A 23,458-nucleotide genomic window follows, 5' to 3' on the forward strand; every position below is an offset into this window, starting at 1 on the left:
ATCACCCCCGATCATTGGCCCTGTTGGCTAGGGATGGTGGGAGTTGGAGCCTAACAACATCTGAAGAGCCACAGATCCCCAATACCTGTATTATGGGCTAAAAAACAATAGCTTTAGGGTCCAGACTCAGCCCTTGGGTCACTAGTCACCATCCTTGATGGTGGGGTGGAAGAAAGAACAGCTCTGAAGGATTCTGTGGATGTGAGAGTCAGGAAAAGGGCTTGTTTACGTCAGTTGTCTTGTTACTTTACACCCAAAGGAGCATGGCTTTCCTTTCAACACTACTGCACCATCATCCCCAAGGTTAAATAGGAGTGGCTGGGCTAAGCCTTTGGGAGCAAAGAAAAGTGCTGTTCTCAGCAGGATTCTTGCCTGGATCCCTCTAGGAGATGGGGGTGGGCAGGAGGCCTTTTAACAGTAAAAAAATACCCATCTTGTACAATCATTCTGTCCCCCTCGATGTGAAAGGGCTTGGCTCCCATAGCCCATCAGACAATGTGTGTGTGCGTGCACAAGGCCAAAGTGGTGTGTGTGTGTGTCTCCCAGCTATTGCTGTATTTCAGCTGCAAATTGATACATGAATATTTCCTTCCCTTCCCTACCCCACAGAAGGATTGGAGGGAATCCAGGAGGCCAGGGGCTGGAACAAAGAAATACACACTGCCCTTTCCTCTTTGCTAGAATGGATTGGAGGAAAAGCAGCAGTAAGATTTGCTCCAGCAAGGCTGGGGAAAGCCTCATAATTTGGACTATGGTCCCATTCCATCCACAACCTAGTGTTAGATGAAATGCTTGGAAATAAAGCCTGGAGTCCCAGAAAGTGGGACAACCGTGAGCTGGAGATTCAAAGAAAACAGCCTTTTCACCACCAGGTCAACCTTTCTCAACCTGGTGCTGTCCAGATGTTTTGTTGGACTACAACTGCCATCAGCCATAGTCAGCACACCCTTAAGATGAGAGAGCTGCAAATTCCCTTATCTGCCCACTTGGGTACTCTTTGCAATGTGGAAATAGAGGCATTCTTAGGAGTGGGAGGCCCAATGTTGGGGCCCTGCCAAATGCCTGGACCTACCCCTCTTAAGGAGCCGTCCATGGGACTATTCACTAATTGTGACAACTCCTATAAGAAAAAGCAGGTAAGATGTACATAAGGGAAGAGATCTCATGCATTATGGATTTGACGGATCCTAGTGAGTGAAGAGTCCAAAGGGTAGACTGAGCATGAGGGATATCAGTGGCTCTTCTGATCCTGCAGACCTCCAGATCCCACCAGCCCTAGCCATGCAAGGAAAACCATGGGGATTATGGGAAGAGTGACACGTTCTCCATCCTTGGTTTATCTATACTCTTCCTTCAAAGTACACTCTTAGCTACTAAGCTGAACCACGTCTTTCATATACAAATGCAAAATTTACACTGAATAGCTTCTGTAATCTGTCTCACATTAACATTCCCATAGTGGAAATGCCAAAAAGATGCATTTTAAACATGCTATGTGAAAAAATCATTGTGCCTTCTTGCATAAGCCTTGGGAGGTCTGGAGCAGGGAAGAGGTGGTCAGAACCTGGATGCTTTTATGATGCTATTTAGAGCAGAGACTCCTAATGATTATTTTTTTCCCAGGGTAAAAAACCAAAGAGGGTCAGCCCTTAAGTGTTTTTGCAAATGTGCACATCCTCAGATAACATGGGCAAGGGAAAAATGAACAAAGGACAACTGTAGAAGCAAGTATTTTAATACATACAGATCTCCATTAAAAGGGAGAATTATGTTTAAAAAACACCCCACCCCACCCCGTTAGTGTTTCCACAGGCAAGATTCTATTAGGGAAAGGATAGTAGGATTGAATAGTCAAGACCGTACCCTTTGGTGTGTGCAAGAGAGAAAGAGAGCGAGAGAGCGAGTGCAACAGTCCGCTTCTGCCTCTAGAATTCTTCCAGTGACTGACCCAGTGCTTTCCAACACTAAATTCACTTTGTACTACAAAATGTATTGCCAGCTTCGTATATTTTTAAGGTCATTTATTCCTCCACAGAAACCTTGCAATTGCAAATTGGTGAGGGTGCTGCAAATTCTATTGAAAGATCTCCAAGGCCTCACCTACTGCTAAAATTCCCAGCTACAGCCTGTCCTGAAATTGTCACTACTCACAGCAGTGTCATGAAGTGATGGACATGGGGGAACGGGGAGGGGTGGCCATCAAGCATGGGCTTGATGCATTTGGATGTGGGAGCAGAGAGTGGATTGGCTGTTTCCAGAAGTGAGGACAAACAATAGTTCTTAGGAGAAATGAAAGGGTTCAGGTAGAGCCATTTTGTGTGTGCGTGTTGTACACAAACAACATGCCGTTCTTTTGCCCCAGTGTTGTCTCCAATTAAACAAGGTTTTTGAAGTTGGTCTGCCGAAGTCGAAACAAAATAAAAAAATTCCTTCCAGTAGCACCTTAGATACCAACTAAGTTTGTCATTGGTATGTGTATCTGAAGAAGTGTGCATGCACACAAAAGCTCATACCAATGACAAACTTAGTTGGTCTCTAAGGCGCTACTGGAAGGTTTTTGAAGTTCTACAAAATCCTGCAAAACCTCTGAACAGTGGGAAGAAGCTCACAGTAGAGGCAATAATCCTACGAAACATTGCAAGCCAAAACTCTTGGTGGGGGGGGGAGAGAGAGATAAAAATGTTCTGCTCTCTTTTCCCTGGGTGCACATCCATCCCCTTCATTTGCTTGCAGCAGCTTGGAATAAGTGCTTAAAGCAGGGGTGGGATCACCCTCACTCTCCAGAGGCAGAAGAAGACACTTAAGCCCCATGGAGCAGTCTCCTCTTGAAAGCAGCCAAGGGCTCGAGAGAAGCGGCGAGAGATATAAGCAAGTACAAGAAAACCAGTCACAGGGAACAGGGAGCCAGTGAGGTTCTGCATGGCATCACAGAACACGCACACAAGTGTTACAGTGGTACCATGCTGCTGCTGGAGGAGAGTAGCACTCCAGGTCCATTCACACAAAACGAAAATGTTCATATGCACAAACAAGCATAGGCACCAGCCTAAATGCACACGTCACTGGCTTGGATTGCGTGGACACAGGCCACAGACCTGTGCCAATGCAGATTACAAAATTATAACTCAAGAAATACCTTGCAGCCAGGCAACTTCACACATCCACATCTACTGGCACTTGCACACAGAGGTTGTGTGCGCACACACATGCAATACTTCATTGCTACAAGAAGAAGAGCAAGCACACATATGCTTCACAGGCTCTACAGCTTTAAATGTCAAACCTACATACACTTGTCTGGGAGTAAGTCCTATTCTGTTCAACTTGCTGTGCGCTGGCTCACTATATACATGCACATATTTGCAATTTCACCCATCTTCTGCATACTTTGCCATGTGCCTGGTATCTGTACCTTTCAGTGCTTAAATTTATAGCTGCAGAAGGGCCAGGGTAAAAATATCCTAAGGGCTCTGTTTGAGGTGGATGACTTTGCTGGCTAGCTACTATCCAACTAAAGAAATCCCAATTCACATATTCTGATGAAATAGACCTGACTCAGATATGTCCTGATTTGTGCATCAAGGTCTTTATACGCAACATTTGACAGGGTGCATAACTGCCCATTAACAGACCCTTACACTGCAGTTCCCCACTCATAAGCAAGTCTTACATTTCTATGGGTTCTTGTTTAGAACCAGCAGCCATGTTAAACCAAGAAGCAACACTCTTTAAAGTTTTGCTTGCTTTTTAGCCAGGAAAAAGATTTTTAAAAAGAGTACCACACAGGCTTATTTTATTCCTACAAAATGTTGTTCTGAGGAGGTGAAGGCAGCGAAGAGGAGGGTGCGTTATTTAAAGCAATCTCCCACCCCCTCCAGCCTCTGGGCTGCATCACCCATCACCGTGGGGACATGGTTCCCACGCCTGCATCTCATTCCCATTCAAAAAGACACCCTCCTCATTCTCAATGGCATGTCCCCGCACATCATACCGGGTGAATCACGTTTCCACCTGCAGCAGCTGTAGGCAGGAGACCCACCCACACCTGGCTCTTTCCTTGAAGGAATAGCCCTCGCACACCTCTCTTCTTTTCACCTCTTCCTTAGCAATGCCCCCAGCCTCACAAACCCACCTCCCCCAAACCCACACGTTTGTTCCCACACTACAGAAGAACTTTGGCAGAGGGGCTGGAAGTCCAGGGCCTTCTGTTGTCGACTGGTATTACAGGTTGGGAATGCATCCTGAGGGTGGTTGCATGTGTGTGCAAATCTAGCCTTCCAACACACACACACACACACACACACACACACACACACACACACACTGCTGGAGGAAAGAGGGCTCTTGATTCTGATGACTCAACAGGATGAAGCCAAGTCTGTCTAACCAGCCATCAATCCTACACACACTTCCCTGGGAGTAATTTAAACTGAACTCAGCAGGACTTACTTCTGAGTAGACATGCACCACACTGTTACTAATAATCATAGAAGCAACTTTCCCCTCAATGCTGCCTTGGCACACCCCGTACGCCTGTCTCCCTAGGCTGCAGTGTGTTTTAAATTCTTCTGAGCCGTCCTCCAGGTCACCCAGGGTGTGCTGAGGATGGGGGCTGGGAGCTCAGCTGGTGATGGGCTTGTTCCAGCTCAGGGGTAGGCAACCTAAGGCCTGGGGGCCGGATGCAGCCCAATAGCCTTCTCAATCCAGCCCGTGGACGGTCCGGGAATCAGCGTTTTTTACATGAGTAGAATGTGTGCTTTTATTTAAAATGCATCTCTGGGTTATTTGTGGGGCATAGGAATTCATTCATTTTTCTTTTCAAAATACAGTCCAGCCCACCACATGGTCTGAGGGATAGTGGACCGGCTCACGGCTGAAAAAGGTTGCTGACCCCCGTTCCAGCTCAACACAAGACATTTAAGGGCCTGGAGAGGGAAATCCAGGTGGCCGCCTCTCCTGCTAATTGTCATGGGATACAATCCAGTGGGAAACTGCTCTGCATTTTAAATACAGAACCTGAGCCATCAAAAGACCAGCACATATCCACATGTTGGCATGGGTTGCCCTTCAAACAAGGTACAAAATTTGAAACACCCAGTTCTCTAGCTTTTGCTCAGCCCCCTGTCCCGGCCCCCCATCTCTGCCAACAACCAAGGGGACTGTTGAGGCTGGACACAGGAGACTGCCTTATTTGGAACCAGACCACTCCTGCTCCTGCCTGGAAGTGGCTCTCAGGGTCACGGTATTTATTTCCAGCACAATTCCTCCCTTATAACTAACTGCCCCTGTGACTCTCTCCTCAATCTTAAGTCAGCAAGGCTACTTCTTTGCAAAAAAACACTTTAAGAATGGGAGAGACTGAATGCACTGTTTAATAAGCCATGCTAAAAATAATATATATTGGTGTGTGTGTGTGTGTGTGTGTGTGTGTGTACACACACACACACACACACACACACACATATGTTAAGTGTGAGCATAGGGCAGGACAGTTTCATACGACTCCCCCCCCCACCCAAGAGCTCTATATGCATTTATGCACATCCTTCACCTCACCAAGGGGGGGGGTGCGGTAACCAGATACCTTTAGAACAGTTGCCAAAGTGATCATCAGTGATGGAGAGAGCACATAGATTGGCTTTACTGAAAAAACAAACTCTAGCCAACATGCACTCATGCCAGCCACACATGCATCTCTGGATTTGCCTAAATGACCTTTGGGGTCCCTTTCAACGCTACAGTTCTATGATTCTGTGATTCCATGACGGGAAGAATTGGCCTTTTCCTGGCTCAACTTGAAATGCACAGAAAACCTGCAAAACCAGTTTGAGCAGAGCCAAGAGCAGGAGACACACACACACATTTGCACTGCAGGCAGCAACAGAACTATCAAAGTGCCCTTGTTGTTCCAAAAATGTTTTGCATCTGTTTTCACTTCCAGCCACTCAAGGAAGCTCCTTGGCTGCTCTATGGCCACATTAGGACCAAGGCAAAGAGAACCAAGCAGATTTGAGTGACTGGTTGCTACTTCCTTGGAAAGGAGTGAATGCTTTGGGAAGGAGGGAAGGCATGAAAGCATGCTCTGAGGTGCAGGACAGAAGGAACTCTGGGCGTAGAAAACAGGCAGGGCACCTTTTAGAGTAAAGGAGCAGAACTGTACCAAAGCAAAGTGTCAGCATCTGAGCAGGCTGCTCACTCACTTCAAGTCATTCAGTCTCTCTCTCTCTCTCTCTCTCTCTCACACACACACACACACACACACACTAACAGAACATTCTAATACTGTGCAGGTCTAGTGAACAAACGGACACCTCCAGCTATGTCAAAGGCAGGTTGATTTGGCCACGAGGAGGTTAGCATCCCATGTACCACATCACCTTTGTACCGCTCACTTAGGTCCAACCCACTCCCCTTTCTTTCATCATCCACCCCATAGTTCCCTTCCTTGTGTTTTTTCACACAAAAGTGGAATGTTCCTTCTTCATGAAAGGCGCAGTAGGATTGTCCTGCTTTTGGGTGCAGCGTTCCAAGGAACTGGAACTGCGGAGGGGAATCATGCAACGCTCTGACGGCTTCCCCTGCCCCATCATACCCCAGCAGCAGAGGACTCGCAGGAACTCCTTCCTCATGTCCTTGCTGCGGAGGGTGTAGATGAGAGGGTTGATGGCTGAATTGAGGGTAGCAAAGGCAAAGAAATATTTCGACTGGAAAAGGATGGGGCAAGACTTCCTGGCACATGAAGCATCTATTGAGAGGATGATGAAGGCAGGGAGCCAGCAGATGATGAAGGCCCCCAGGACAAAAGTGACTGTCCTGAGCAAGGCTATAGTCTGGGAGCCAGCCATCTCAGCATGGCTGGAGCGGACGATGCGATAGATCCGGACGTAGAGGACCACAATGGAGAAGAGAATGGCGGTGAAGATGGTGACCACAAAGACAACGTAGTGTTTGGAGTAAAATGGTAGGACAGTGGAGCACTTGTCAAGGTCATGTATGCAGTTCCAGCCAAGGATGGGCAGCCCCCCAATGGCTGCCGAAATCACCCAGCAAGCGCCAATCAGAAGCACCATACGGCAGTTCTTGTCGCTACTGTAGACCTTCACCTTTGTGATGGCCACATGCCGCTCTATGGCAATGGCCAGCAGGCTGAAGACGGAGGCTGCCAAAGTAGCAAAGGCTGTGCCCTCTCGCACGAACCACAGCAGCGGGGTGAGGTGGAAAGTGGCTGGGCCCGAGAGGACAACGTTGGCTATGAAGGCTGAGCCAGCCAGTAGGTCTGAAAAGGCTAGGTTGCCGATGAAGATGAACATGGCCGAGTGGAACTTCTTGTTCCTCCAGACGGACATGAGCACCAGCAGGTTCTCCAGGATTATAAAGCAGCAAAGCACAATGATAGCAACAGAGCCGCTTGAGAGTGAAGGGTCATCATCTTTTTCCAGCCTATCCTTGGTGTAGTTGTAGTGCTCCACAATCTTGTGCTTGTTGAAGTAGGAATCGAAGGTGTTCCCCATGGCTTTCCAACAACAGGTTACACTTGTGCCCACTCACGGACGTCTGTATTAGAAGGCATCAAGGCAAGACCACAGTGAGAATGTGGTCATTCAGAAGAGAGGGGTGAGGGGTCAACTTGCAGAAGCCTGGGGTTGATGAAAACACATAAAATTAACAGGGTTAGGAGCTTAGAACAAAGAACAAGGAGTGTGGTGTTGGGAATGCAAGGCAAAATATAGCCTTACCCTGTTAGAGAGGCATGTGCATCAGAAGTGCTAGTCTTCAAAGTCTTAGCCTTCCATTTACAGGGTCATGGCCTGCAGGGTGTGTGTGGGTGTGAGTTGACTGCAAGAGAGCAGCTTTCCTTTCTTTTTTCTTTTTCTTCCTCCCTTCTAAAATGAATGCACAAGTCTTTAGCCCAGAGACAAAAGCCCTCCAGGTATTGCTGGATTCTAACCCCCACCAGCCCAAGCCAGCATGGCCAATGGCCAGGGATGATAGGAGTTGTAGTCCAGCAACATCTGGAGGGCTGCAGATTCCCCCCTCCTGCTTCAGCTTCTTACTAAGAGAGATAGAAAAAAAGTGTCCTGGTTGCTAACAGTCCTTTTGCCTGTTGCATTATGGAACTGTGGTGTTTTTTTTTTATTATCAACATGCTGCCATGTTGCACTAAATTTCATTTGCACTAGTGGGCATGGTGCCACACAACAGGGGAGGCCATTGGACATGTCACCATCCTTTACGAATGGACATGCTTCTGTTTCCCCATTAAAGTGGCAGTAAAGAACAGTATGCCAGGATACCACTCCAAATTTAATCACATGGTATGACCTATGAAAACATTGGGAAAATTACAGCACAAAACCGTTGTGACAACCAAATACCAACCGGACAAGTGTGCAATGCTGCAGTCAGGGAATTGCAAATTTGTTTGTGCTATTTTCTGATTTTGCACAAATTGGAAGTATGAAAAAGAAATGAAATCTATTGTAAGTAGATATGGGAAGCCCTGGGAAAAACTGGAAAAATGTGGGGGGGGGATCCAGGTTTTTCCCCCATTTTTTCCCAAAGCCATTTTTCCTTATTTGAAAACAAAAACAAAAAAAACAAAACAAAAAAAACAAAACAAAAAAAACGGGGGAGGGGGGAACTGTTGTTGTTTTTCAATTTTTCCAGTTTTTTCCCAGGCCTCCCCATTTCTGATTGTAAGTTCTCAGCACACACAGCTGTTCAATATATTCACCATGGAAATTTTATGTAAGTTTGGTTGTACAGTTTTGTGTTTGTGTTAATCTGGGGATTCAAAATAAAAGGAAACATTCCCATATTCAGGAGTGCCCCAAAGAGAGTTACGAGCCCAGATGGGGGGAAACGAAAGCACAGAAGAAACAGCAGTTGTGGGAGCAGCAGAAAACGACAATCAATCCGCTCACCCCTGAGCTGGCTCAGTCTGTAGAGCAGGACACTCTGAATCTCAGGGTTGTGGTTATGAGCCTCATGTTGGGCACTGCATTGCAGGGCTTGGACTAGGTGACCCTCGTAGTCCTTTCTGACTCTACAATTCTATGATGCTAAAACAAATAATCTCTGACAATGCGTAGAGCTGTTTGGAGCCCAATTTCCCCTAACTTATCAGATTAGCCCTGTGTCAAGTAAACCCAACTTTAGAAAGGGGAAAGTATCAAGACCAGTGTTGTTTGAGAATAATGTCAGGTGAACTACGCAAATTAAATGGTAATGCAAACAGCTGCAGGCAGACGGTAAACTGATGCAGACTTGATCAGGCCTACATAGTGTAGCTCACTGGCCATGTATAGAGTTCCAATCAGGGTGTGGAGGAGCCTCTTATTCGGCTACCTGTCAGCAACTGCAAAAATAAAAACAAAGGATGGTCAAGCCCCTGACCTCCATGTGTGGTTGGGGGGCCACATTTGGCTGGTAGGTCAGGCCTTGGCCAGCTGTAAGGGAAGAAGGAGAAAGAAGGAGCAATTGGCAGGCCAGCCAAGGAACCGTGGCCAACACGGCTTCTGTTAAAGTCTCAGCTTTCATAACTCAATGCTTTGATCTTTTCAACTTGCTTTGGTAGAATACACAGTACAGTGGTAATGAGATCCTTACATTTAATGAAACATCCATATAACAATTAAGGTGTGCTTCCACTTACTTAACAATGTAGCATTACTGTCAGAGCAACAAGACAGGTATTCAAGTAACAGTGTTTTTCTTCTTAATTAAATAGATATCACACTTCAACTTTCACTTTAATACTAGCTTGAGTGCTCCACCTTCCCTCTCCAACACAAGTCTCTGGGAGTTGCGAGGTCTGGCCCGAGGGCAAGGCGGGAAGGGCAGGCAACGGTCGAGTCCACGGAAAGGCAGGAGGTGGGGGTGGGATGGAAATGGCATCCCTCAATCACGCTGCCTTGTCTCTATCCCAAATCATTAATGATTTACCCTTCTTAAGAACCAGGCATGAGAGCAGGCACCAGCCCCAAAGAAAAGACTGCCTGTTAGAATGGGAGGGGATTATGCTGGGACATTGCAGGGCTGCTGTGTTGTCATGTACACATTAAGGCACAGGGAATTTAAAGGAGACGTACAGGGGCCAGGGTGGGGGGTGGGGAGAGAAAGTTCATAGCTGACCAGGGATTGCTGAAGGATAGAAAAAAACCTTACTGATGGCTTGCCAAGCATATTCCACCCTCCTCCAAGTGCCCCCACCTCCACTGGAGAGACACAGTGGGAAGCCACCAACTTTTAAAATGCAGGCAACAACCATTTTACGCCACACGTCTAAGTGAAATAGTGCATATTGAGAAGATTCTTGAAAGAGCCTGCAAACACCCTCCAAACCTCTGGGAACCCTTGGAAACCCCTTTTAAAAACCAGCAGCACTTGACAGACTCTCTCCAAACCTCCTTGCTCAAACTCCAACTCTCCACAGGCCTCAGTGGCTGATGGCTCCAGGGATTGCACTTGTAAGGCTTGTGGGACTTGTTGTAAACATAGGTGCTGTTTTTGCGACATTTTTGCCCTTTCAGTGTTCTTTTTAGGGCTGTTTTTGACATTGTTCTAGTCACTTCTGGGTTCGGGGCAATGCACATGCGCACAGTTGCACACATATTCAACACACGTACAATGGTTGTTGCTTGTATTAAAATGGTGATGGCATTGGAGATGAAGGGACTGGGGATAAGAGAAAAAGTGTTGCACTTTGCCAGTGGTACTATGGGCAAGAGGAGCAATAAAACAGCACAAGCAACACTGCAAATTCTAGCACTTCTCCAGCAAACAAATGCAGTTGGCGATCTGTTTAGGTGTATCCAGTTGATGCGTGACTCCTGACATGTGGGTCCTTTTGGACCCAGAAGTGGGATGAAGGGGGGAGTAACGGGGGGCAGGGTGTAACAGGGCAAGCTTATGCACACTCCATCCCCATGCAAAATGGTTGTGCCTGTACTACAAAAATGTCATTCCATGCAAAGATGTGCGGTTGGGGTGAATGAAAAGAGTGCACTTTTGATCCTATGGAGCCAATAACTACATATTTATTATGTATTAGAAGAGAAAGCTCTCCAATACTAGAAATCTCATTTCTAGTATTGAAAATCAGGCAAGTGCTCTATGGTAACATCTCCAATAATTGTGGGAAATCCCCCCCCCAAAACCCCCCCACAGATAACGCAGCAGTTTAAGCACAAGGGAAATGCAAGTTACCTGAGGAAGCAGAGCCTTCGGTAAGGCACAGAAAAGGCCTGCTGGCCGATGCAGAATATCCCTGCTTCACTTACACTTCAGAATCCCAGCTTCCAGCAGCAGCCAGCACTGCAATCTTCTGAGGAAGAATACAAAATGCAGAGCCGTTAGTGGGTGGACCATCCACAGGTTATTTTCTCCAGGCTTCTCATAGCTGCAAATTATGCTGCATTTCTGGTATGCATACTGTTAGCTGCCTTAGGTGCCCACCTGTGAAAAGGCAAGGTATAAATTAAAATAAGTTTAGGGAAACACCATGCATACAGTTGCAAAAGCCAGAGCTGTAGCTGGAGGGGGGCTAGCCAGGATTTTTGCTCTGGGTGAAGCCTCCAGGGTGGGGTGCCACTGAGCTACCAGACTGTGTGTGTGTGTGTGTGTGTGTGCGCACACACACACACACACACACACGCAAATGTGCATGGGAGAGTGTGCCAAACTGGGTCTTTGACCCGGGTGAAATAATGCCTAGTTTTGGCTTTGCATAATCTAAGCACCTTGGATTGCTGCTAACAGTGCAGGACTCTGTGCAGACAGAGCTCTAGATCACCAAATGACTCGGTGACAAGGAAGGTGGTTTGGATGGCCAAAGGGGGCTGCAGGCGCAACCCTCTCCCTCCCACCTTCTCTTTCCCGAGTAGTTTGCTCCCAGCTGGGGGAAAGTGCCTGGAGGCAGAGTCTGTGGGCAGGGATGTTGCCAAGAACTTCAGAGAACTTGGGAAGGGAGCTGCCAGGAAAGCCTCTCACACCTTTTCCTTGCTCAGCTGCCGCACAACAACCCTGCAGTGCTGCCAGGGTTGCTCTCTGGCAACTGCTGCCCCCACCACCCTTTTTGGTCACCTACAGCCCCAGAAGCAAGGAAGGAAATGGGGGGATATTTAAAGTGCAGTCAAACCAACAATTCATGTTTTGCTAGATAGGCACTGGATCAGAGCTGAAACTCAGTTTCCCTGTAAACTTGCCAGAGAGAACTCTGTGAGAGATGCTCCCACTGGGCCGACATGGGGAGGGCAGAGGTATAGATATTCTCCCACCTGCCTCTTTTCACCATGCCAGCAATGTGAGAACATCAATTTTAAGCTAGACTTAAGTATGTATTTGTAACTGAATTACCATGTTAAGACTGCCTAAACACAGCTTCTGTATCTGTTACTCTTCAACAAGTATTCTGAGTGAGTAAATGTTATCTTTACCTTTTACAAGACCGTTTCTGTGATTATTGTTTTAAGGGAGAGAAAGAGGTGAAATACCAGGAGAATCTGGTCTGCCTTAAAGCTTCCTTAGACTAAAAGGCTAAAACTAGCCTATCTAGGGCACTCTGCCGATCTCACAAATGTGAGGAAGGAAGGATAATACGTAAAAAATATATCATCTTCTAGCACCTTTTCACATCCCAATATAAACTGGGAATGTACGGTTAGTTCTTCAGATCCTGGGATCTTGGACCAGTGCCCTCATGCCTCCAGCCAATCCCTTGCCAAGTGGCAGAGCGAAAAGGCAGCTCCCCAGCCCTCGGCTTCTCTCCCAGAGCAGGGCAAAGGTCTGGCTTTACCCAGCCTGGCCTCAGGCTTCCAACAGTGCGGAGCCCAAAGGGATCTGGGCACATGGGGATTTCTGAAACAGAGGTTGCCAAATGCACACACCTCAGTGGTCACATGGTGAAACTTTATTAGAAATAGAGGAGGGGGGGGCAACAGGCCAAACAGAACACAGAATGCTGTGGCTCTGGAACTAGACTAACCTCTGCCTCTTTCCAGTCCCTAACACAAATCTGTATACAGTGGTACCTCTGGTTACATGCTTAATTCGTTCCGGAGGTCTGTTCTTAACCTGAAACTGTTCTTAAGCTGAAGCACCACTTTAGCTAATGGGGCCTCCTGCTGCCGCTGCGCCGTTGCTGCACGATATCTGTTCTCATCCTGAAGCAAAGTTCTTAACCCGAGGTAAAGCAAAAGGTAAGCAAAGTTCTTAACCCGAGTCGATCAGGTATATGAAGACGAGCAGCAAAGTCAGTCCTCAGGGAATGTGCAGTCGACCTTGGAACGGACAGCTCACGGAAGAACCCCGACCAAACCCAAGAGGAGGCGTGTAGTGGTGATAGGGGATTCCCTACTGAGGGGAACAGAAGCAGTGATCTGTGGGCCTAACAAGATGTCTTGGGAAGTGTGCTGTCTCCCCGGGGCTAAGATCCAAGATGTAACTGAACGACTGCAAGGAATCATAAAACCCACTGGCAAATGCCCCTTCCTCTTGGTTCATGTGGGAACCAATGACACTGCAAGCAATAGCCTCCAGAAGATCAAAAGAGACTACGAGGCTCTGGGCAGGAAATTGAAGCAACTAAATGCACAAATTGTCATCTCATCTGTCCTCCCAGTTGAACGACGTGGCCCAGGGAGAGAGTGAAAAATAGTGGAAGTGAACAGCTGGCTTCGCAAATGGTGTAAACAGGAACGGTTTGGATTCTTAGATCACGGACTGCAGTTTCTTGAAGATGGACTTCTGGCAAGCGATGGGCTGCACCTCACAACGGTTGGGAGAAATGTTTTTGCCAAAAATCTCAGAAACCTCATCAGGAGGGCTTTAAACTGACTAATGTGGGGGAGGGAGACAGTGCTCCTGAAGGTAGGAGTCTATCAATTGATGAAGATGATCATCCAAATGTCATAGACCAAATGGAGCAAACAGCACGCAGACCTAGTGGTGGGAGGAAAAAATCCTTAAATAAGAGACACGGGGGAATGATTAATGGACTTCAATGTCTGTACACTAATGCGCAAAGCATGGGAAATAAACAAGATGAGCTTGAGCTCTTGGTACAGCAAACTAAATATGACATAATAGGCATCACTGAAACCTGGTGGGATAAGTCCCACGATTGGAATGTATTAATGGGGGGATACAATCTATTTCAGAGAAACAGACCAGACAAGAAAGGAGGAGGAGTGGCGTTATATGTCAGGGATGTGTATACCTGTGAAGAGATAATAATAATAATAATAATAAATTTTATTTATATCCCGCCCTCCCCAGCCAAAGCCGGGCTCAGGGCGGCTAACAACAATCAAATAATCAGTCAAATAATCACACAATCTAAAATATTTCATTATAAAATTAATTAAATCAAATTGATGGCAACCAATTATGCAGAATTATGTGCAGGTTGCCAGAGGAGGGAGTCAGGCTGCGCCCTGACCAAAGGCCTGGCGGAACAACTCTGTCTTGCAGGCCCTGCGGAAAGATGTCAGGTCCCGCAGGGCCCTAGTCTCTTTTGACAGAGCATTCCACCAGTTTGGAGCTGCAGCCGAGAAGGCCCTGGCTCTAGTTGAGGCCAGCCTAACCTCTCTGAGGCCTGGGACCTTGAGGATGTTATTATTTGCAGACCGTAGGTTTCTCTGTGGGGCATACCAGGAGAGGCGGTCCCGTAGGTACGAGGGTCCTAAGCCGTATAGGGCTTTAAAGGTTAAAACCAGCACCTTAAACCTGATCCTGTACTCCACCGGGAGCCAGTGCAGCTGGTATAATACCGGATGAATGTGCTCTCGCAGCGAAGACCCCATAAGGAGTCTCGCCGCGGCATTCTGCACCCGCTGGAGTTTCTGGGTCAGTCTCAAGGGCAGCCCCACGTAGAGCGAGTTACAATAATCCAGTCTGGAGGTGACCGTCGCATGGATCACAGTGGCTAGGTCAGGACGAGAGAGATAAGGGGCCAACTGCTTAGCTTGGCGGAGATGAAAAAATGCCGCCTTTGTTATAGCTGTAATCTGCGACTCCATAGAGAGGGAGGTATCGAAGATTACACCCAAACTCTTAACGGACGGTGCTGGCACTAATTGCACCCCCGCAAGAGATGGGAGTTGCCCCCCTGATCCCATATCTTCCCGCCCCAGCCAGAGGACCTCTGTCTTCGAAGGATTTAACTTCAACCGGCTCCCACGTAACCATCCAGCCACAGCTTCCAGACATCTGGTCAGTGTGTCTGGGGCCGAGTCAGGATGGCCATCCATCAACAGATAGAGTTGGGTGTCATCAGCATACTGATGGCAACCCAGCCCAAAACTCCGGACAAGCTGGGCGAGGGGGCGCATAAAGATGTTAAAAAGCATCGGGGAGAGAATTGCACCCTGAGGCACTCCACACACCAAGGAGTGGCGTGATGACAATTCCCCCCCAAGTGCCACCCTCTGTCCCCGACCAGAGAGAAACGAGCGCAGCCATTGAAGGACTGTGCCCTGGATCCCCACGTCGGCAAGGCGGTGGTCCAGGAGTTCGTGATCGACCATGTCAAAGGCTGCTGACAGATCTAGAAGAATCAGCAGCCCTGACCCGCCTCGATCCAGCTGCCTGCGGAGATCATCTGTTAGGGCGACCAGAGCCGTCTCGGTCCCATGACCAGCGCGGAAGCCGGACTGGAATGGGTCCAGAGCAGATGTTTCATCCAGAAACCTACCAAGCTGTTCAGCAACCGCTCTCTCAATCACCTTACCCAGGAATGGAAGATTTGAGACCGGGCGGTAATTGGATAGATCTGAGGGATCTAATGATGTTTTCTTTAAGAGCGGACGCACCACCGCCTCCTTCAGTTCCCCTGGGAATATCCCGGTGCCAAGGGACAAATTGATGATATCCCCCAGGTGGCCCCGCACCTCGTCTGGACACGCTCTAATCAGCCATGACGGGCACGGGTCAAGAGGACAGGTGGTGGGCTTTCCAGCTTGGAGGAATCTGTCCACATCAGCTGGAGATATCCGGTCAAAGTGGTCCCATACTGGACCCGAGGACAGTCGAGGGGCCTCCAGTTCCTTTATTGTATCCAAATTGGCAGAGAGGTCATGGCGGAGCAACAGGACCTTCTCCGCAAAAAAGCTCGCAAATGCCTCACAGCTGTGTGTCAGATTGTTATTTAAATTTGGCTGTCCTTCAAGGGACGTTAAAGACCGAATTATACTAAATAATTGCGCCGGGCGAGAGCTAGCGGATGCAATGGAGGCCGAGAAGTAAGACTTCTTAGCAGCCTTCACTGCCATCTCATAGGTTTTCATAAAAACCCTATAAGATGTTCTTGAGGCTCCGTCACGGGCACCCCGCCATACTTGCTCTAGCCGTCTGAGGTCCCGCTTCATTTTCCGAAGCTCCTCGGTAAACCAGGGAGCCCGGTTTCTGCGGGGTCGCAGAGGGCGCTTAGGTGCGATCTCATCGATGGCTGCCAGGAGCTGGGTATTCCAGCCCTCAACAAGCTCAGTCAATGAGTCGCCAGGGGGAGCAAGGTCCCGCAAGGCTTGACGGAATCTATCCGGGTCCATCAGCCTCCGCGGGCGAGCCCAAATCGGCTCGCCACCTAAGCAGGGTGGGGGTGGAAAGTCAATCCTGGCTTTCAGAGCGTAGTGATCAGACCATGGCACCTTCATCGAAGGAGACATGATCACATCTATACCGGCGCCAAAGATCAAATCCAGCGTGTGGCCTGCTTGATGTGTGGGGCCCGAAACAAACTGGGAGAGCCCTAGTGTCGCCATGGAAGACACCAGGTCCAGAGCCTGTGAGGAGGGAGTGGCATCAGCGTGGAAGTTGAAGTCTCCCAATACCAATAGGTTAGGGAACTCCAAGGCCCAGCCGGCCACCGCCTCCAGCAGGCCTGACAGGGTGGCTGCTGGTGCGCTAGGTGGCCGGTACACCAGCCAGACAGCCAAGCTCTCCTCGGAGCCCCACACTAGGCCAACACATTCAATGCCGGGGATCGATGGCGATGGTAGAGCCCTGAAAGAACAATCTTCCCGGATTAATACTGCCACCCCTCCCCCCCGGCCCACAGTCCGTGACTGGTGGAGGACGGAGAAACCCGGGGGCGCCATCTCTCGTAAGGTAACAGTTACCCCTTCGCGCACCCAGGTCTCCGTCACACAAGCCAGGTCAACTCCCTGCGAGATAAAGAAATCTCGCAGGGTAGCAGTTTTGTTGCCTATAGACCTGGCATTGCACAACACCAGTGAAGGAGGTGAGTAATCCTTGCTCACCCTACCCTCGTCTCTCGGGATGGGGCGCAGATTGGAAGGGGTACGAGCATATCCATATCTCGATCCCCTTCGCCTATAACATCTGCCCCCACCGCCATACCTCCCTCGCCCCTCCACGGTCGCAATCCCAAGCCTCATACTAACCTCCATTTACAAATAGAAAACAAAACAACCAAAACAATTATGCCCAAACAAAACCAATCCCCGCCCCACACAGTGTCCAACCCCAAAAACAAAACAAAATGGAACAACAAAAATACATAAATAAAAACCACCATTCACGGTGGTACAACAAAGTAAACAATAAAAGCACCTTTAAAACACCTTAAAATATATATAAACATCTTTAACATTTGCAGCAGATAATGAAATAATATGATATTATAAAAAACAACAACCCCCATTTAAGGTGCTGCAAATTAAGAGCAATTAAAACATTTAAAACTATTTTGTCCATTGCTGCCGGTAGCTGCTCTGTCCTCTAAACTGTGATGGTAGTGCAGGCCCCGCCCCCTAGGCCGGATGGAGTTGGCAGGAGAGGGAGCGGTCTTCCCAGCACTCACAAAGCAGCAGCAGCAGACTTAGAACCTCAAAGCCAAAGTGAGAGCATTTGGGTCAAAATTAAGGGAGAGAAGAATAACAGAGACCTCATTGTGAGAGTTTACTATAGATCCCCAAGCCAAACGGAGGACATAGATGATGCCTTCCTGGAACAGATGGCCAAGCATGCAAAAGGAAGGGAGATAGTAGTAATGGGGGACTTCAATTACCCGGATATTTGTTGGATGTCAAACTCAGCCAAGAGCATAAGGTCAAACAGATTCCTCACTAGCCTTGCAGACAACTTCATTGTCCAGAAAGTGGGAGAAGCAACAAGAGGAACAGCCATTTTAGATCTGGTCCTAACCAATGTTGATGACCTGGTTAGTGGGGTAGAAGTGGAAGGATCATTAGGCGCGAGTGATCATGCTCTTCTGAAGTTTACTATACAGCGGAAAGGAGCAGCCAAGCATACTAGGACTCAATTTCTTGACTTTAAGAAAGCCGACTTCATAAAACTTAGGGAAGTGTTGGGTGAGATCCCATGGACAGTAATACCAAAAGGAAAGGGAGTTCATGATGGCTGGGAGTTTGTTAAGAGGGAGATAGTAAAAGCACAACGTCAGGCAATACCAATGAGACGGAAACATGGAAGGTGCCTAAAGAAGGCCAGGGTGGCTATCTAAAGAACTTTCAACTGAGTTAAGATTAAAAAAGGATGTGTACAAAAAATGGAAAAGGGGGGAAACCACCAAAGAGGAATTCAAACACATATCCAGCATGTGTAGAAGAAGAAGAAGAAGAAGAAGAAGAAGAAGAAGAAGAAGAAGAAGAAGAGTTTGGATTTGATATCCCGCTTTATCACTACCCTAAGGAGTCTCAAAGCGGCTAACAATCTCCTTTCCCTTCCTCCCCCACAACAAACACTCTGTGAGGTGAGTGGGGCTGAGAGACTTCAGAGAAGTGTGACTAGCCCAAGGTCACCCAGCAGCTGCATGTGGAGGAGCGGGGACTCGAACCCGGTTCACCAGATTACAAGTCTACCACTCTTAACCACTACACCACACTGGCTCTTTGTGTAGACACAAAGTCAGAATAGCTAAAGCACAGAATGAACTCAGGCTTGCTAGAGAGGTTAAAAGCAACAAAAAAGGCTTTTATGGGTATGTTCGTAGCAAAAGGAAGAACAAAGAAACAGTGGGGTCACTCAGAGGAGAAGATGGTGAAATGCAAACAGGGGACACAGAAAGGGCTGAACTCCTCAATGCCTTCTTTGCCTCAGTCTTCTCTGATAAAGAAAACAATGCCCGACCTGAAGAATTTGGAGCAAACGATTCAGCAAAGGAAACACAGCCCAGAATAACTAAGGAGATAGTACAAGAATACTTGGCCAGTTTAGATGTATTCAAGTCTCCAGGGCCAGATGAACTGCATCCAAGAGTATTAAAAGAACTGGCAGATGTGATCTCAGAACCACTGGCAGTCATCTTTGAGAATTCCTGGAGAACAGGCGAAGTCCCGGCAGACTGGAGGAGGGCAAATGTTGTCCCTATTTTCAAAAAGGGGAAAAGAGAGGACCCAAATAATTATCGCCCAGTCAGTCTGACATCAATACCAGGGAAGATTCTGGAGCAGATCATTAAGCAAACAGTCTGTGAGCACCTAGAAAGGAATACTGTGATCACCAATAGTCAGCATGGATTTCTGAAAAATAAGTCATGTCAGACTAGCCCAATCTCGTTTTTTGACAGAATTACAAGCCTGGTAGATGAAGGGAACGCAGTGGATGTAGCCTACCTTGATTTCAGCAAGGCATTTGACAAGGTGCCCCATGATATTCTTGTAAAGAAGCTGGTAAAATGCGGTCTTGACTATGCTACCACTCAGTGGATTTGTAACTGGCTGACTGACCGAACCCAAAGGGTGCTCATCAATGGTTCCTCTTCATCCTGGAGAAGAGTGACTAGTGGGGTGCCACAGGGTTCTGTCTTGGGCCCGGTCTTATTCAACATCTTTATCAACGACTTGGATGATGGACTCAAGGGCATCCTGATCAAATTTGCAGATGACACCAAACTGGGAGGGGTGGCTAACACCCCAGAGGACAGGATCACACTTCAAAACGACCTTGACAGATTAGAGAACTGGGCCAAAACAAACAAGATGAATTTTAACAGGGAGAAATGTAAAGTATTGCACTTGGGCAAAAAAAATGAAAGGCACAAATACAAGATGGGTGACACCTGGCTTGAGAGCAGTACACGTGAAAAGGATCTAGGAGTCTTGGTTGACCACAAACTTGACATGAGCCAACAGTGTGACGCAGCAGCTAAAAAAGCCAATGCAATTCTGGGCTGCATCAATAGGAGTATAGCATCTAGATCAAGGGAAGTAATAGTGCCACTGTATTCTGCTCTGGTCAGACCTCACCTGGAGTACTATGTCCAGTTCTGGGCACCACAATTCAAGAAGGACACTGACAAACTGGAACGTGTCCAGAGGAGGGCAACCAAAATGGTCAAAGGCCTGGAAACGATGCCTTATGAGGAACGGCTAAGGGAGCTGGGCATGTTTAGCCTGGAGAAGAGGAGGTTAAGGGGTGATATAATAGCCATGTTCAAATATATAAAAGGATGTCACATAGAGGAGGGAGAAAGGTTGTTTTCTGCTGCTCCAGAGAAGCGGACACGGAGCAATGGATCCAAACTACAAGAAAGAAGATTCCACCTAAACATTAGGAAGAACTTCCTGACAGTAAGAGCTGTTCGGCAGTGGAATTTGCTTCCCAGGATTGTGGTGGAGTCTCCTACTTTGGAGGTCTTTAAGCAGAGGCTTGACAACCATATGTCAGGAGTGCTCTGATGGTGTTTCCTGCTTGGCAGGGGGTTGGACTCGATGGCCCTTGTGGTCTCTTCCAACTCTATGATTCTATGATTCTATGTAATATTTCTGGGTTAGTGGAGTTTGTAACCTGAAGCATATGTAACCTGAAGCGTATGTAACCTGAAGCGTATGTGTCAGGGGTTCAGGAGCAGAGACGCAGAGAAGGGAGGAAGCAGAGAGCGAGGGGGAGGAATCCGAAGGGAAAATGAGTGATGATGACGACCCGAGATCTCCAAGCCTAAGCAGTGAGTCAGAGGACTCCCAAAAGGGAGCCCCAGTGAGCAGAGCAAGGGGGGGATCCGGGGGGACACCCCAGGAGGAAGGGAACAGAGGAGATTCAGAGAGCAGCAGCTGGAAGTCGGGACCCACGCTCATAACTGAGGGCGGCAGCAGCTGGAAGTCGGGACCCACGCTCAAGACTGAGAGCAGCAGGGAGGAAGGTAGCCAGGCATCGGGTTCCGGAGGCTGTCAGCAGGAGGGAGGGCACGAGTCAGGAGTGGTCACGCCCTCCTCAGAGAGCGAGGCAACGGTTAAGAGGAAAGTAGAGAGTTGGGCGCGCGCGCCAAGTTCAAATGCAGCGGAAGCTGGAGCAGTAAGCAGCCCGGAGAGTGAGCCAGGTCCTAAAGCCCGCCGCAAGGAGGCAGAAGGATCAGGGGGGTCAGCGTCAGAGGAGAGTAGAAGGGAGGAGGCCCAGGGGGGCAGAAGGACCCAGAGACGTAGGGAGAGGCGAAGGAGGTGGAGCAAGGCTAGGGTATTAAGCTGGTGTGCAAGAGGCGGGGACTCAGACGGGTCTTCGCCGACCTAGGGCAGAAGGTGTAGAGCTGCACGCTGCAGTTCGGAAATGAAACCTGTAACTTAATAAAGACTCTTATAAAGTGAACGCTGGCGGACTTGGTCCTATGTGAGCTGGGACTGGGTGGCAGCTCTGACAGTAAGACCCGTCTCATAAAAGCTTCGGACACCTGATATCTCGCAGCGGAGAGAGAGGCAGCTGGAGGAGGGGATCGGTGTTTGGGAGCAAGCTCACGACGGTTAGCAGAGATGACGGAAGCAGAGAAAGTTGCAGCGCTGCAACAGGCAGTTACCCAATTGAACGCGGAGGTACTGGCATCCAAGAAGAGGGAGGAGGATGCGGCAGCCGCCTACAGAGATCTCCACGCCAGGTTTGAAGCATGGGTTCAACACGGGCAGCCAGGACCCAGACCGGAGGGGGTTGGGTTGGCACGGAGAGCAGGAGGGCTTGTGGCTCACTTCGATGGGAATTTACAACAGTACCCCAATTTTCGAGCAGACGTAATGTGCGCACTGCAACTGCTGGCAAAAGACTTTAGAGATGAGGAAGAGAAAGTGGGGTTCATACTATCCCATTTGCATGGGGATGCTAAAGCGTGGCTACGCAATTTGTGGAGGGATAAAGATCCGGCGCTTCAGAACGCAGATGCCTTTATCAAAGCGATGGATGCGTGTTTTTTGTCTACTATTGATGTGGATCTTGCCCGACGGGAGATTCATGGACTGAAACAAGGGAGGGCAAGCGTCCGGCAGTACCACGCCCGCTTTTTTGCGCTGGTCAGTGCCTTAGAGTGGGACCGGGATTCGCCCCCTGTCAGAGACCTGTTCTGGGAGGGTCTAAGCTCAGCGGTCAAGGATGAAATTGCAAGGGGGGAGAGGCCCCGAAGCACGCAGGAGGTGGTCCAAAGGGCGCTGACTGTGGGGGTGAGGCTGGAAGAACGTCCCTGGTGCAGAGATGAAGGACGTGGAGGGCGCGAAGCAGCGAGAAGTTTCTCTTTCGTTCCAAGAGAAGCAGCGCGTGCGCAATCCACACCTCCACCAGGAGGGGGAGGGGAACCGATGGAGGTTGGAGGTGCAAGGGCTCAGTCAGCAGCCAGAGCCCAAGCACCGACAGCAGTGAAAGCGAAGCCTCCTAGAGGGAACAGGAAGTGTTACATCTGCGAGGATCCAGGCCATTTGGCGAAAGAGTGTCCCCGGAGGCTCCACAAGCACACTGCAGCCTCAGCAATGGTGACTGCAGCAACGCAGCAAGGGGAACCACAGCAGGGAAACGACGATGTCTGGCTGGAGACAGAGGCACTGGGGCCCAGCCAGACGCATCAGTGAAGCAGTCCCCAGCGATCTTGCAACCCACGGACCCCCTCCCACCCAAACCAGTAGTGCAGCTCACAGCATCTCTCCAGCTACCCGATGGCGTCACTATCGAAGTGCCGCTTTCTGTGGATTCTGGAAGCAACGCAGACTTTATAGCGCAGGATTTTGTGGAGCAGCACGCTATACAGCTACTGCCTGCCACTCTGCCCCTGCAAGTCGTCACAGTGGATGGCAGAGAGTTGCTAGGGGGGCAGGTGGTGAAGCAAACGCCACCGATGGTGATGCGCCTTGGCAACCACAGGGAAGTCATCAGTTTTAATGTCACCCAACTGTCGGACACGCCCATTGTGTTGGGCATGAGTTGGCTGGACAGGCACAGTCCGACACTGGCTTGGTACCAGAGACAGCTGATCTTCGGCTCCTCTTATTGCGCAGAACACTGCATCCTGCCCAGACAGGAGGGAGAGGAGGAGGAATCACAACTGCAGTTGGGAACGTTGCAAGCAGTCCCCCACAAATACGCGGACTTTCTGGAGGTCTTCTGTGAGAAAGAGGCTGACAAGCTACCACCGCACCGGCAATATGACTGCAAGATTGACCTCCTACCAGGGGCGACGCTGCCGAAAGGGAAGCTGTATTCCATGTCTGAGGACGAATTACAGGAACTCAAA

The 23,458-nt window shown here is 48.9% G+C and overlaps 1 protein-coding gene across 2 annotated transcripts in view; it reads right to left on the reverse strand.

The window, feature by feature from the left end:
- Positions 1-1,714: 1,714 nt before the first annotated feature.
- The window catches only part of S1PR2 (sphingosine-1-phosphate receptor 2), a 73,651-nt gene continuing 51,907 nt past the window's right edge, over positions 1,715-23,458 (reverse strand). The window contains exons 2-3 of one of the 2 annotated variants that reach the window (XM_082205883.1): positions 11,209-11,326; positions 1,715-7,637 (exon numbers count right to left, since the gene is read on the reverse strand). In XM_082205883.1, coding sequence (XP_082062009.1) covers positions 6,456-7,511 — 1,056 coding nt within the window. In that variant the 5' untranslated portion in view covers positions 7,512-7,637; positions 11,209-11,326 and the 3' untranslated portion in view covers positions 1,715-6,455. Of the gene's footprint in view, positions 7,638-11,208; positions 11,458-23,458 lie in introns of both variants that reach the window. The other variant, XM_082205882.1, reaches the window with a different exon arrangement.

The sequence above is a fragment of the Podarcis vaucheri genome, assembly GCF_965113315.1.
Source record: "Podarcis vaucheri genome assembly, chromosome: 17".
NCBI lineage: Eukaryota > Metazoa > Chordata > Lepidosauria > Squamata > Lacertidae > Podarcis > Podarcis vaucheri.